This window comes from Diadema setosum, chromosome 20, assembly GCF_964275005.1.
Source record: "Diadema setosum chromosome 20, eeDiaSeto1, whole genome shotgun sequence".
NCBI lineage: Eukaryota > Metazoa > Echinodermata > Echinoidea > Diadematoida > Diadematidae > Diadema > Diadema setosum.
This window is the reverse complement of record NC_092704.1, coordinates 5051144-5067090: the sequence shown is the minus strand read 5'-3', so window position 1 is coordinate 5067090 and position 15947 is coordinate 5051144. Positions and strand designations below refer to the sequence as shown.

The window sequence follows — 15947 nt, the reverse complement described above, 5'->3', positions numbered from 1 at the left end:
TGCGCGTAAGTCGACATTCGCGTAAGTCGACGTGTTTTGCTCAGTCCCGATTATGTCAACTTACCCGAGGTTGACTTTACTTTGAGTCTTCATGAATGGTGCCAGTAATTTCTAATTCCAGATGCTCAAATCTAAAGTTGCAGTATATAGTTAAAGTATTTAATACCAAGGTCAGTTTACCTTTTCACTCCCCAAAAATGTATGCCAGTAACTTCTAATTCTTTACAATGTATGTCTTTCAATACCCATTTGCAGAAGAATGTGATAACAACCTATGCTCAACTTCCTCCATTCCAAAACTGGAGAAGGAAAGAGAAGTTGTGGTCAGGACTTACAAGCTACCTCTGTGTGAGGAGTGTGGAGAAGCATTCACAAGCAGTGAAGATTTCAGACAGCACCTAACAAGACATGGATCCAGACACTCCCAAGAGATCCCCACCCCACCAAGTGATGATGGTGATAGGAATGTGACCAACATGCATTATTCTCAAACCATAAAAGTGGCATCTGATGATGAATCGGTTCTGGTCCAAAAGCACCGACTTCCAACTTGCCAAGCTGATGGTTTGACAGTCTTTGATGGACCGGTAGATGACATGGATACCACTGATGCAATTGTCAAGGTTGAATCTTCACTGCCAGGAGACCTCCAGATACAAGCAAGCAACCATGAAAACTACCATGACTGTGATGGTGATGAATTTTGAATTTTTAGCAATGCAAACCTGGCAAGAAATATGTCAAGTTAACTATAAATTCTGCATGTTGTGAAGAGCTGTTTAGACATGTGGCAAATAGACATTTTGACAAAGGATATCTGCAATGTAATAGTGAAGATGCTTTTAACATTATTTGAAATTAGTTGGGAGAGTGAGAAATCCTGCTGTTCTAAAGATTAAAAAAATGCCCTACATTTTTTCCCTTATCACCTTGAGATTGAGGCCTCAGTTTTGTGAAGACGAAAGCTTCCTTTTTTTTTTTCAATAGAAAGAATTTCGATATAAGAAAACAAGCCCTAAGTTAATCCACAATGTATTTATTTATTCCAATACTAAAATGTATAAGCTTTGTGATCTGCATATAAAGTACTTTTAATCTTCATGAATGGTGCCAGTAACTTCTAATTCCAGATGCTCGAATTTAAAGTTGCAGTACAGTGTATATAGTTAAGTAAAGCATTTCTTGCCAAGGACAGTTCACCTTTTTATCTCCCCAAAAGTGTTTTCCATTTTACTGAAATGAATGGGCTCTATGATGAACATATTCATGAATGGTGCCAGTAACTTCTAATTCTATACAATGTATGTCTTTCAATGCTCATTTGCAGAAGAGTATGATGCCAACCCATGTTCAACTTCCTTGAATCCAAAACTGGTGAAGGAAAGAGAAGTTATTGTCAGAACTTACAAGCTACCTCTGTGTGAGGAGTGTGGAGAAGCATTCACAAGCAGTGAAGATTTCAGACAGCACCTAACAAGACATGGATCCAGACACACCCAAGAGAGCCCCGCCCCACCAGGTAATGATGGTGATAGGAATGTATCCAACATGCATTATTATCAAACCATAAAAGTGGCATCTGATAACAAAGTGGTTCTGGTCTAAAGGCAGCAACTTGCAACTTACCAAGCTGATGGTTCGACAGTCTTGTGGGACCAGTAGATTAAATGTCACTGAGACAATATTCAAGGTTCAATCTCCACTGCCAAGAGACCTTCAGTTACAAGCAATCAGCCATGACAACTACCATGACTGTGATGGTGATGAATTTTGAATTTTTAGCAATGCAAACCTGGCAAGAAATATGTCAAGTTAACTAAACTCTAGACATTATGTGAAGAGCTATTTTGGGCGTGTGACAGACAGATATTTTGACAAAGGATATCTGCATTTTAATAGTGAAGATGCTTATTTGAAATGAGTGACAAATCCTGCTGATTAGAAGCTTTGGAATAATGCCCTACATTTTTTCTATCACCTTGAGGCCTCAGTTTTTGCATAAATTTTTTTTTTTTTTTTTAGGAAGACTTTCCATAGAAGAAATCTAACAGGCCCTAAGACTCCGTTTACAGTGCAAGGCTGGGCCGAGCCGCAGCCGAGCCCCGCCGCAATTGCGGTACTCGGCCCCGCAATTTTGTCCGTTTACAATATTTTAAATTAAACCTTTCAATATTTTGTCGTGGTGGCGCTCTGCTTGTAAACAAATACTATATATTGGGTGGACGCCAGTCACAATGTGGTATAGTCTGGTTTCCAGACCCTTTGCCAACTGGACTCCGCGTCGACAACGTCGCCCCACGACGGTGTCGCCGCCTTTGCCAAAGGCAAATTCCTCTGCAGGACAAAACCACCTTAAACTGTACTAGTTTTCAATGTTGATGGCGTTTATATCCTGAATAGCCAAATAGTACGGGCAGAGGGTCTGGAAGCCAGACTAAATTTGGTACTACATTGGGCCCAGTTTACGTTTACAGTGAGAAAAGGTCGGACTTGGCCATGGCCGAGACTACCTCCAGAGCTTGGCCAAATGCGCGGCCAATTTTGGTACTGCAAGGAAGGGCCGAGCCCGGCATTTTCACTCACTGTAAACGAGGTCTAAGTTAATCCACAATGCAATGAATTAAAGGCCTAGTTGCATGCTTGAAAATGAAACTTTGTGACTTTTTTGTGGAGTAGCAAAGAATATAATACTGTATAAGCTGTTATTTACGTGAATTTCGCGAATCACAGTTGGATCGGAAATTTAAGAACACGAGACAATGTCTCCATGTGCCCTGTTAATAGAGCACGTAAATGTCGGCATCAATTCGCAAAAACAACATCTCGCGAAAATGTCTATGGCCCTGTCATTCGCAAAAATATCTGTTAGCAGAAATAACAGCGTATACAGTAAATATACATGTGTATGTGACCCTGCATCACAAAACCAACAAAAAGTCGCCAGACACAGATTTTTAGTTTAGGGCAGATCCTGAAAGAACAGACTGATGCATAGCTCAAGTGAAATGGACTCTCCTAACCTATCTAAATATTGGAAAGAAAGTATACACTCTGGAAAAGTGTAAAGCAAGAAAAGAGGCTCTCAAGTACAGGGTCTGTTCAAGCGCTTATAATCTTCACCAAACCATGCTAGCTGTGCAATGAACAGGACAAAATGAAGGGTGTAAGCCACTGGAGCAACAACAGTGAAGAGAGTACAGATTAGGCTGAAATTACGTATAAGCTCTATCAACATATTCTGTTCATGATAAATGCCAACTTTCAAAGCATTAATGTTATCCCTTCAAAAGTTAGTAGACTTGAAAGTGAAGAGTGTGCAAAGGGCTTTCAAGAAATGAAAAGGGTCTCTAAGACACACCTGTTCTCACATTATACTCTACAAAAAAAAGGAGTTGTAAGAAACTGCTGAAAATGCACTTTTCCATTCATTTCATGATCCCGACCTTAAAAATAATGTAGAAGAAGGGTAGCTCTTTCAGAAAATATGAAAAGCCAATACTTTCTTGGTTGACCCATTTCACCTTTATTGAGTCCTGACTTAAAATCAAGGGGTGCAACTATTTGTTGGCTCACCTGAGCCGAAGGCTCAAGTGAGCTATTGCGATCCCTCCGGTGTCCGGCGTCCGTCGTGCGTAAACTTTTTACATCTTCATCTTCTTCTTGTGAATCCCTTGACCGATTTTCACCAAACTTGGCAGGTAGCATCCCTAGGGGGATAGAATCTCAATTTGTTCAAGTGGGCACCATAACCCACCTGGGGGCCTCCAGAGGGGCCCAACCCCCCAAAATTAAGGAATTTTTCAAAAATCTTCTCTGGAACCAGAAGTGATAGAGCTGAGTTAATACTATGAGTTAGTACATTGATGACTGTAGTTTCAAGCTTGTTCATGGCGGAATCAGGGGTGTCCCCCAGGTCGGGGAGGGAGATGGGAAGATGACCTAATGGGGCCCAAATTGTACATGTTCATCTTTTTCTTGAAAATGCCATAATGAATTTTCACCAAACTTGGCAGGTAGCATCCATAGTGGGACAGAATCTCATTCCCATCAAATGGGCACCTAAATTGGGGCCTAAATTGTAAATTTTCATCTTTTTCTTGAAATCCCCACCATGAATAAATTTTCACCAAACTTGGCAGGTAGCATCCCTAGGGCGACAGAATCTCAATTCCATCAAATGGGCACCATGTCCGACCATGTTCATCATCGTTGAAAATCCCTTTATGAATATTCACTAAACTTGACAGGTAGCATGCCAGGGGGTTAAGATCTAAATTTGTTCAACAGGGCACCATGCTTCCCTGTGGGGACCCGAGGGGGCCTAATCCTCCCCCCCCCCCCCCCCACATTAAGATATATTTACAATTCTTCTGTAGAAGTATTGATGACTGTACATAGTTCCAAGTTTGTTCATTGCCGATCCAGGGGGAACCTAGATTTTCATCTTGCTGAAAACAACAATGGATTTTCACCAAACTTGGCAAGTAGCATTCCTATGGGGATAGGATCTCAAAGTGTTTGAATGGGCACCATGCTTTCCCTGGGGGCCCCAGGGGGTCCAAACCTCCCAAATTAAGGAATATTCAATAATATTCTTCTCTAGAATCAAAGTGATATTGCTTTAAGTCTTCCCCCCCAAAAAAAAAAAAAAAAAATCAAAAAAAATCTGCATAATCCAACATACTATTAAGTACAGTGTACTTGGCAGGTATTTTTACCAATGTGATGGAATATGCAAATGGACACCAGCTCTCAAAGCTACCCCCACAAGTTTTTAATGTTCTTAGGTAAGAGTCTGCAAGAATGCATGGAAGGTGAACTTGCAATACTCAGGTGAGTGCGAGACCCCATGGTCTCTTGTTTGTTTTGTGATGCACAGTCACATGCATCTATGTATATATATCATATACAGTTAAACTCGCCTAAGTCGACATCGCATATGTCGAATAATCGCGCAAGTCGATGATTTTAAAAAGTCCCGATTTTTCCCCATTGACTTACGTGTATTAATTCACTCACATGTCGAATTTTGTAAGTCGAATACTCGCCTAAGTCGATGAAATTCCAAGAACACTTTCACGGAAAAACCATTAAATTCACTGCGCCTAAGTCGAATAAGATTTTATTGTGCAATAAATCATTGTCAAAATCACGAGACGCCAGTTTTTGTTTACATAAGAACTAGCCCGACCAGACAGGTGACAAAAAAATGATCTAAAGTATCAAAATTCAAAGCGATCGCATGCGATTGTTGAACTCTCTTCGTGTTTGGAGGTCTGCTGGTCCAGCCCTGTCGCGCTAGCGCTACGTACGTACAGCGACTGAGCTGTGTAATAGTTGTGCGTACAGCGACTGAGCTGTGTATAGTCTGCGCTGTGCAGTGGATGGATGAAGCTGCTGAGTTTTCAAAGCGGAAAGTAGGGGGAAAGTTACGGGCACGGGTAAATCAGAATTATACCTCTACACGCATTTCAAGCCACGGTATGGTAAACTGGAATCAATCACTGCTCAAATATCGTTCATATTCACTTCCCCAAGGTTTAACAAGGGTGTAAAGTAATCGGACCTGTGCCAATACTAATGCACTGTCCATGCAAAGTTAGCCGCGGCCCTGCCGGGCGGCCCGTGCTGCGGCACACCACATCTCCAGCTCTCGGCTCCAGAGTAGACAACATACATATACATTTATACATAATGTACGTGTGGTGTAACTGTTGTTAAGTCGATTTTTTTTTTCGACTTACGCACAAGTCGAAAATCGCCTAAGTCGATGTGTTTTGCTCAGTCCCGAGAAGATCGACTTATGCGAGTTTAACTGTATATTGTTACACTTAAAAATTTTGTGTAATATTTGTGACAAATGTTGTCTTAAATTGTATGACTCCTTTGGAATAGATGATGCTGTGGACACCAGAGTCCAAGGCGGAGCTGATACTGAGAAAAGTTTGACATCAGAGGCATCCAGTCAGACGCAGTCTGGACCTGGGAAACTTAAACCACTGGCCAAGGTCCTAAGTATGTGTGACAGAACAGACACTTCGGTGGAATGCAGCTCTAGGTCTCATGGGAACTCGTGCTTGACAAGCAGCGAAGAGTGCCATGTTTGTGGAGGCCACTTATTCAATCATGCTCAACCCATGCAACAACATGAGAAGGGAAAAATATTGCAGTGCAAGTGGTGTTCAAAAGACTTCTGGACAAAGTGGGACCTGAACAAGCATGCGAGAATAGTACATCCTGAAGAAGTACAGCAACATTTTGGGCAATCCATTTACAAGTATGAAATGTCTTCAAAGACCTTTGTCAAGAAATGGGATCTTAAGCACAAGGAGCTGCACTCACAAGAAACCCTTGCCTGGAGAAATGTGAGTGCAGTGAAGTGTGAGTGCAGTTCCAGGTGCTTTCCACATGGCTGGAATCTTGAAACACACAGGAAGAGCCAAGTTCTCAAACAAGATTATGTACACGCTCCTCGAAAAGATGAAGTACAGAATGATGTGCCAGAGCAGTTTCCAAAATCCTCCATCTGCCACATTTGCTGGAAGTCATGTGGAACACCTTATAGACTCAAGAAACACATGCTCATCCACAATGAAGAAGCGCATGCCGAATCATGCCTAATATCATTCCCCCTACCTTCTGGCAGAGGCAAGTCAAGTGTTCTTTTATTATGTGAGAAAAGTGAAAATATGTAAAATTGTCTATATATTTTCTTTATTATTGTTCTACACATATGACATCACAAGCTGCAGTAGTCTTTTCATCCAGCAGTGACTAAGCAGAAACTTCCAAAATTCATAACTTCTAAATGGATTGCTCGATTTTCCTCAAACTTCCACTGTATGATGGATTCTCGTGCTGCATTCACTCAATCTGCATGTCTATGAAGATGGATCTAGAAGTTACATTGATTGTACTTGGGATACAATATGGTCCACGGCATGGGTACCTACTCTGTCCTGTGCAAGATCTCATGATTCCAAGTTAGCATGACAGTACAGTGTCAGGGCAATTATTAACGACCCCACACTGTACAGTCATGCTAACTTGGAAGGATTGAACTGCACATTACTTGAATATGAGACCAATCTGAAGCAAATAATTTTCACACAACATATAATGTACTCTTAAATGAATCCCACAAGGATTGGAGCTATCATCCCCCAGCATTTCTACTGATTCCCACTGATCGGATACTAGCCATCCCCTTTAATTAGAACATGTACATGTAATTGGAGCTGTTTGCCTCAATAGACATGAAACTTGTACCTCTGATATTCGTGAGTCTTGTGCCTTTTATAATACCGAGATAGAAGTTGCAAAATAAAATACTTTTTAAAAAAAGAAATGTTTCAAAAACATTTTTTTTTTCTGGTCTCATGCATTGCAACAAAGATTTTCTTTTCTAAAATATGAATGTCAAGGTCATTTTTTTTTTCATTTTTCTCCTTTTTTTCTTTTACATGATTATACTTCTCCTAGATGACAATCACCATGATGAAGTATAGTATAATCAGAGGCCATTTACATCATTTTTCAGGCCACAAAGGCCTCTGAAATGTCCCATATATAACGTGTGAGTTATCTTTGACTTGCCCTCTTACAGAATTGGCCCTCAACTAATTTATGTCTGACAACTTTTTGTTGGTTTTGTAGTGCAGGGTCACTAAGTACAAGGTTTTCCACACAATCCTGCACAAAGTATCTTGATGCACACAATATTTGGTTCTTTTACTGCTTTTTCCTGATGATATGTCAGATCATGCTACTTATATTTGTGTTTGGAAATCTTTCTTTCTTAAAGGGTGAAAACCATGAATGTAATAACACTGATTATGGTATTAAGGAGGGAATCATTGATTGATTATGCAATACAACTAGTTTTATGTCATTTTGTTATTTCAACAGTTGAAACAAAGAACCCTGTTCTGAATGGTGATGAGGATTCTGTGTCGCAGACAAGCACTCCTAATCAAAATGAAATCCAGAGAGACTTTTATGAAGCAGGATCCGACCAACATTGCAACTCTGCACTTGTTGCAAGTAATGCAAAGTGCCTGGCAATTGCAGGGGTGATGAATGACACACCATCAGTGGATAGTGAGAAGACTAATACAGCCCCATCAGCCTCGACAGGGCAAGAGGTACCAGCAGAGGATAAGGAGGGGCTGGTTTTCCTAGCACTTGGTCTTAGAGGAGAAAGGCTTACACACGCTGCAGACCCCCAAGAAAAAAATCTTACCAGCCATATATCAAGTGATGCGTACAACCCAGATTCCTTCATTGAGACTTTAGGGGCACCCCATCATGTGTCACAGAAGAGGATGAAATTGCACAAACACCAAGGCAACCTGAAGTCAAAGGGACCCAAGCACATTCCTGCAAGAAAACCGTGCAAAGTGTGCGGGAAATCCATATCAAAGAAAAATATGCATCACCACTTGAAGGTGCACACAGGTGAGAAGCCATTTCGATGTAAAGTTTGTTCAAGGTGCTTCTCACGAAGTGGGCACCTCAAACGACATATGTCTGTACACGGTCCCAAGCACGCATATGATACCTGTAACCAAGATTTGTTTAGTTTGACTATGAGGGCAATCCAATTAAAGGGACACAAGCGCTCATTTCTAAGAGAGCAGTGTAAAGTGTGCGGGAAATCTGTATTAAAGCACTATATGAGGGTCCACATGAGGGTGCACACGGGCGAGAAGCCATTCCAATGTAAACTTTGTTCAAGGTGCTTTTCACACAGTGGGTCCCTCAATCGGCACATGACTCTCAAGCACACATGTGATGACTCTAACCCAGAATCGTTTAGGGAGGCTATGAGCACAAGCCATTTTAATGCATTACAGAAGAGGATGAAATCATACGAACACCAAAGCAAGCCCCAATGGCAGAGACACAAGCACTCTTTCGGAAGAGAGCAGTGCAAAGTGTGCGGGTACTCCATATCAAAGGAATATATGAGGATCCACATGAGGGTGCACACGGGGGAGAAGCCATTCCAATGTAAAGTTTGTTCAAGGTGCTTCAAACAGCAAGGTTCCCTCACACGGCACATGTCTTTGCTTGGTCACATGCACACATGTGATGCAACTAACCCAAATTCGTTTAGTGAGACAGTGAAGGCAACCTCTCTTGATTTGTCAAAGAAGAGGATGAAATCACATGAACACCAGAGTAAGCCCGAGGGGGAGGGATCGAAGCACTCTTTTGAAAAAAGAGAGCAGTGCAAAGTGTGCGGGAAATCCATATCAAAGAAAAATATGCATCACCACTTGAAGGTGCACACAGGGGAGAAACCATTTCGATGTAAAGTTTGTTCAAGGTGCTTCTCAAGAAGTGGGCACCTCAAACGACATATGTCTGTACACGGTCTAATTGGTCACATGCGCACATGTGATACAACTAACCCAAATTCGTTTAGTGAGACACTGAAGGCAACCTCTCTTAATGTGTCAAAGAAGAGGATGAAATCACATGAACACCAGAGTAAGCCCGAGGGGGAGGGATCGAAGTACTCTTTTGGAAAAAGAGAGCAGTGCAAAGTGTGCGGGAAATCCATATCAAAGAAAAATATGCATCACCACTTGAAGGTGCACACAGGGGAGAAGCCATTTCGATGTAAAGTTTGTTCAAGGTGCTTCTCAAGAAGTGGGCACCTCAAACGACATATGTCTGTACACGGTCCCAAGCACGCATATGATACCTGTAACCAAGATTTGTTTAGTTTGACTATGAGGGCAATCCAATTAAAGGGACACAAGCGCTCATTTCTAAGAGAGCAGTGTAAAGTGTGCGGGAAATCTGTATTAAAGCACTATATGAGGGTCCACATGAGGGTGCACACGGGTGAGAAGCCATTCCAATGTAAAGTTTGTTCAAGGTGCTTTTCACACAGTGGGTCCCTCAATCGGCACATGACTCTCAAGCACACATATGATGACTGTAACCCAGAATCATTTAGTGAGGCTATGAGCACAAGCCATTTTAATGCATTACAGAAGAGGATGAAATTATACAAACACCAAAGCAAGCCCCAATGGCAGAGACACAAGCACTCTTTTGGAAGAGAGCAGTGCAAAGTGTGCGGGAACTCCATATCAAAGGAATATATGAGGATCCACATGAGGGTGCACACGGGGGAGAAGCCATTCCAATGTAAAGTTTGTTCAAGGTGCTTCACACAGAAAGGTTCCTTCAAACGGCACATGTCTTTGCTTGGTCACATGCACACATGTGATACAGCTAACCCACATTCGTTTAGTGAGACAGTGAAGGCAACCTCTCTTGATGTGTCAAAGAAGAGGATGAAATCACATGAACACCAGAGTAAGCCCGAGGGGGAGGGATCGAAGCACTCTTTTGAAAAAAGAGAGCAGTGCAAAGTGTGCGGGAACTCCATATTAAAGAAATATATGAGGATCCACATGAGGGTGCACACGGGGGAAAAGCCATTCCAATGTAAAGTTTGTTCAAGGTGCTTCTCACAGAACTGTTCCCTCACTCGGCACATGTCTTTGCACAGACCCATGCACATATGTGATACGACTAACCCAACTTCGTTTAGTGAGACTATGAGCACAACCTCTCTTGATGTGTCAAAAGGATGAAATACGAACACCAAAGCAAGTCCCAATTCAAGAAACACAAGCGCTCAAGAGAGCAGTGCAAATTAGGCGGGATTACCATTCTTAAGTGTAATATGAAGGTCCACATGAGAGTGCACACAGGGGAGAAGCCATTCCGCTGTAAAGTGTGTTCAAGGTGCTTCACACAGCGAGGGTCCCCTAATCACCACATGTCTTCGCACAGTCCCTGGCATGCCTGCTTCCCCAAGTATTGGGCGCCTGCAACATCTGCCACAAATCATTGCTCCACCAATGCAGGTTCAATGATCACATGAGGAAACCCAGTTTTCAGGGATTTACCTTGCCATCAGCAAAAAAGAAAAAGAGCAAAAAGAAAAAAAAGCTGCTGTTCCAACATAAAAAAGTAGTACGAGTAATCTATGTGTTAACTTCATTCTTAATGAATTTTTGTTGGAATTTATGGGAACCATTGAAAAAAGGATGGGGTGGCTAAGATTTTTTTAATGTTACCTCTTCTATTCTTTACATGCCCAGACATTATCAATAGATTGCCAGTGGTGGCATGGTAAGGCTTCTGTCCAGGTCTGCATAACCCAAGGGTACATAGTCTATATTCCCGCATTAAAAGTGCTGTGGCAGATCAATTTGATATTCAAAGTATAATCACAGCCCTGTATTAATATGTCAAGTGAATTTATGATTGATCATGAAATCAGTGATAACTCTCACCCATTTATACAGGCAGTACAGTAGACCTCGCCTAAGTCGACATCGCACAAGTCGACAACTCGCTTAAGTCGACACAATAAAAAAGTCCCGATTTTTGCCTTTGTTGTTCCTTGAAAATTTCCTCGTCTTAGTCGACATTTGTAAGTCGACAACTCGCGTAAGTCGACCTGATTTTTCAGTGCCAACTGAGCTGAAATACGTGTTAATTCCCTCGTCTAAGTCGACATAATTTTTCGCTCAAAATCTTATCGCCATTCTCTGAAAAAGAATTGTTTTCCCGCTCCGATTCGCTGCATTTCTACTCGGTAATTCGCTAGTGTACGGCGCGGTAGCGTTCGCGCCATGCGTCCATTGTCTTGTATGCCAGCCTATAGAAATGGCATACACCCATTTACACTGGAGTATTACATGTAGTACCCAAGGCAGTTCACTTTACCCCTTTTCTCCCTCTCGTTTTTCTCAAAACGCAAAAATTTTGTACACTTAACTATGTCCTAGTAGGTATTCATTATCCGAACATGAAATGTTTTTGTAAATCTGAATATTCTGACGTTTATTATTCCGAAGCGGTATTAAAACCTGTGCCCTTTCTAGAAAATTTATTACAGTGCAACTAATAATGCAACTCAAAAAAAAAATCAAATGCAGGTGTATCAAATCACACGCAACTTTTGCATTTAAACGCAATTGCGTTGCTGAAAAGACTTGCATCTGATAATCATATGAAACTAGAAAATAATTGTACGAACCTGAAACTCAACTGCGTTTAAACGCAACTCTAGAAATCAAATGCAAGTCCATCAAATCACACGCAACGATGTATTTAAACGCAAGAGCGTTGCAGAGAAGACTTGCGGTTTTGTACGAAACTGGAAACTGCGTTTAAAAACATCTCTATACATCAACGGAAGTGCGTTATTGTTGAAAAGACTTGCATTACACTTTCGTAAACAAAATTAGAAATTAAACGCAACTCTGAAAATCCAATGCAAGTCCATCAAATCACACGGAAAGCTGAAAGATGTGGGTTTGATGATCATACGAAACTAGAAAATTGTAGGGAACTTTTTTTTTACTCAATTGCGTTTAAACGCAACTCTAAAAAAAACAATTGCAAGTCCATCAAATCACACGTAACGCTGCGTTTAAACGCAAGAGCGGTGCAGAGAAGACTTGCGATTTTTGTATGGAACTATAAGAAACTGCGTTTAAACGCATCTCTAAACATCTACGGAGTTGTGTTATTGTTTAAAAAACTTGCATTATTTTTTATTTCGTAAGCAAAATAAGAAATCAAACGCAACTCTGAAAATCAAATGCAAGTCCATCAAATCACACGGAATGCTGGAAAGACTTGCGTTTGATAATCATACGAAACTGGAAAATTGTAGGAAACTTAAACTCAACTGCGTTTAAACGCAACTCTAAAAATCAAATGCAAGTCCATCAAATCACATGCAACGCTGAAAAGACCTGCGTTTGATAATCATACGAAACTAGAAAATTGTATGAAATTTAAACTCAATTGCGTTTAAACGTAACTCTAAAAATCAAATGCAAGTCCGTCAAATCACAAGCAACACTGTATTTAAAAAGCAAGAGCGTTGCAGAAAAAATTTGCAGGTTTTGTCCGAAACCAGTAACTGCGTTTAAACGCATAAAAATTTACGGAAGTGCGTTATGGTTGAAAAGGCTCGCATTATATTTTATTTCGTAACGGAACTTTCGCCGTGACCGAACTTAGTCTGCACTTGCAGGGGAAAGACATCGCAACATTCACACGTTTCAAACTGCCGAAACGCATGCTGCTTCACAAAATGTCAATGAAAAAATGACAACGAATTATTGTTAAAGTTCGCTATGCCGAAGGTTTAAATCTCAGTCCAAAGTTAAATTAGTCCGACAATGGAAAGAGGTTTGTTTTTACGAAGGTTATAGTAGTCCGAAAGATGTCGTTTTCAAACAAACTTTTCTGCTTCTTTTTATTTCAGACGGGCCCGCGCCGTACAGAGCGGTAATGTTGCGAATCAGAGCGCGAGAACAATTCATTTTCAGAGTATGGCAATACAAATTTAAACAGAACAAATATGGCGACACATATTTCAACTCAGTCGGCACTGAAAAATTATCTCGACAGAATCAGGCAAAATCACACGCATATCTTCGCAGTAACGCACTTGAATTTAAATCGCAAAGTTTAATGCAATTTTAGGGAATTTGTGTTTGATATTTCAAATCAAGTTTAAAACGTAAAGTGTCTAGAAACGGGCCTAGGTTTCCGATCCCGCTCTCTCAAAATCTCTGTAGAGATTTGGGAATTGTGCGTTGTCGTTACTAACCCGAGATTTATGCATGAACTAAACATTGTTGCTGTTGTCAGTAGGCATGTTTTGGCGGCAAAAGAAGTAAGATTTGGGTAGCGATCCGCATCGTGATCCAAATCTTACTCTGTACAGGGGAAATTAGTTTTCATTTATAAGTCGACAACATAAGTCGACGTGTTTTGCTCAGTCCCGATTATGTCGACTTATGCGAGGTTGACTGTATTTGAGTTTAACTTGCAGTAGACAGTATACATTGCAATGTACAGTGTATATCAAATAAAGAATCTGCCTGATGAAATCAGCTTTTCGATTTTCTGACATGAAGAATTTCTCTAGTTCAATTGAAGTGGACGTCATGCATGGATAATTCCATGTATAGTGTTTCTTAGAAGGTTGCATTGGAATGTGGCCATATTTTATGCTTTTTGCATGCAATCCTGCACAAAGAATCATATTACATACACAGTGTAGAGTTGTTTCACCTGTGTGATTTACCCTGGAGAAATATCAGATGATAGCATCCTCTCCCAGTATAAAAACATTGTAATTCCTAATGATAGAAGCCATGAATACATCGTCAGCAGTCATCCGAACCGTCATATCTGTAATTTTTTATGTAAGAATAGCATTTTGAGATACAAAAATGTAATCACGTTTGAAGTTTACCCATTTTTCAATCGTCATTTACTGCGTATAGGACAGTTTTGTTGACCGCGCGTACTGTTGTTGTGGTCAATGAACGTCGTAGGCCTATATCAAAAGATTAAACGCAAAGTCAATGCTCCCGATATAGGACAGTTCGTTGACCGCGCGCACTGTGTTTGCGGTCATCAGAACTGTCAAATACAAGAGGACGGCATATCACTGTGTTCTAACATGCGCGCCTATGGGGAAATGATCAAAATGAAATGACATGGCTTTATTAAAGTGATGATTACACAAAAATTAAATCAAATTAGAAACTGAACATTTCATAGTACATGAATGTAAAATGGAATATCGACTATCAAAATGTCTGAAAATCTCAAAATCGAAATTTTGACCAAAAATCGGGGTATACCTGTACAACGTTTGGGATGACCACCGACGATATGAACACTGATTATCATGCTGTGGAAGGAACCATTATGCATTAGCACCTATTGTTGAATGTTGGCATATAAATGTATTTATGAGTTTTGTGTCATTTGTTAATACAACTTGTAAAACTCTGTTTTGAATGGCAATGCAGATTTTGTGTCCAGAACAAGCAATCCTATGTAAAGCAAAATGTCAAGAGGCTGTGATAAAGCATAATATGACAAGGAAATGTGCACAGATTGTGGCGGTTTGACGGACTCGAACACTCAATAAACTAGACTGGAGACGATGGATATAGATTGCGGAATTTCACTTCTAATCTCTGTAGGACGATCTCAATATTCACGATCGATTCACAGATCAATTAAAGGGAAGATAAACCCCAAGAACAATGTGGATTGAGTGAAAGCAGCAACATTAGTAGAACACATCAATGAAAGTTTGAGGAAAATGGGACAATCGATGCAAAAGTTATGAATTTTTAAAGTTTTGGTGTTGGAACCGCTGGATGGGGAGACTACTAGAGGATATGACGTATGAGTGGACAACAATACAAAGAAAATATAAAGGAAATTCAACAAAAATTCACTTTTCTAGAAGTATGAAAGAGCAGTGGACCAACCGCTTTCAGAAAGCAGGGGGAATAATTGCTACCCTTAACATATGTCAATATCAAGTTGATGGAATTTGTAATTTTCATGAAAAATTGATTTTTGTAGTATTTTCTTTATATTTCCTTTGTATTGTTGTCCACTCATACGTCATATCCTCCAGTAGTCTCCTCATCCAGCGGTTCCAACATCAAAACTTTAAAAATTCATAACTTTTGCATCGATTGTCCGATTTTCTTCAAACTTTCACTGATGTGTTCTAATAATGTTGCTGCTTTCACTCAATCCACATTGTTCTTGGGGTTTATCTTCCCTTTAACATTATACCACATCCCCCTTTCTGAGTTCCATATTAACTTCTTAAAATTAATGTCCAGTTCAAAATAATGTCCACAATCGAATGTCCAAAAGTATTTCCAAACAATTATTGTCCAATTGTCCAAACGTGCGTAAGTCTTTGAATGATATTTAAAGTCCATTCAAAGTCCACATATCTCACATCGAGGTTCTCCACATATTTCTGAGTCCGGCATCGGAAGTTTCGCTTTAGAATCACAGTCCAAATAAGCAATATAATAAAAGGCAATGTTACTTCTCAAAACGCGTAA

At 40.4% G+C, this 15947-nt stretch overlaps 2 protein-coding genes across 2 annotated transcripts in view; both read left to right on the top strand.

The window, feature by feature from the left end:
* The window catches only part of LOC140244034 (uncharacterized), a 36959-nt gene extending 27943 nt beyond the window's left edge, over positions 1-9016 (top strand). Inside the window, exons 3-7 of the mRNA XM_072323685.1 lie at positions 256-693; positions 1328-1519; positions 5896-6672; positions 7909-8457; positions 8856-9016. Of these exons, the coding sequence (XP_072179786.1) occupies positions 256-693; positions 1328-1519; positions 5896-6672; positions 7909-8457; positions 8856-9016 (2117 nt within the window). The remainder of the gene's footprint in view (positions 1-255; positions 694-1327; positions 1520-5895; positions 6673-7908; positions 8458-8855) is intronic.
* A 263-nt stretch (positions 9017-9279) lies between these two features.
* LOC140244033 (zinc finger Y-chromosomal protein-like) lies at positions 9280-10616 on the top strand. Its single transcript, XM_072323684.1, has 2 exons — positions 9280-10214; positions 10434-10616. Exons 1-2 carry the CDS (start codon positions 9366-9368, stop codon positions 10614-10616), a joined length of 1032 nt encoding a protein of 343 aa, XP_072179785.1. The 5' UTR covers positions 9280-9365.
* Positions 10617-15947: the final 5331 nt, after the last annotated feature.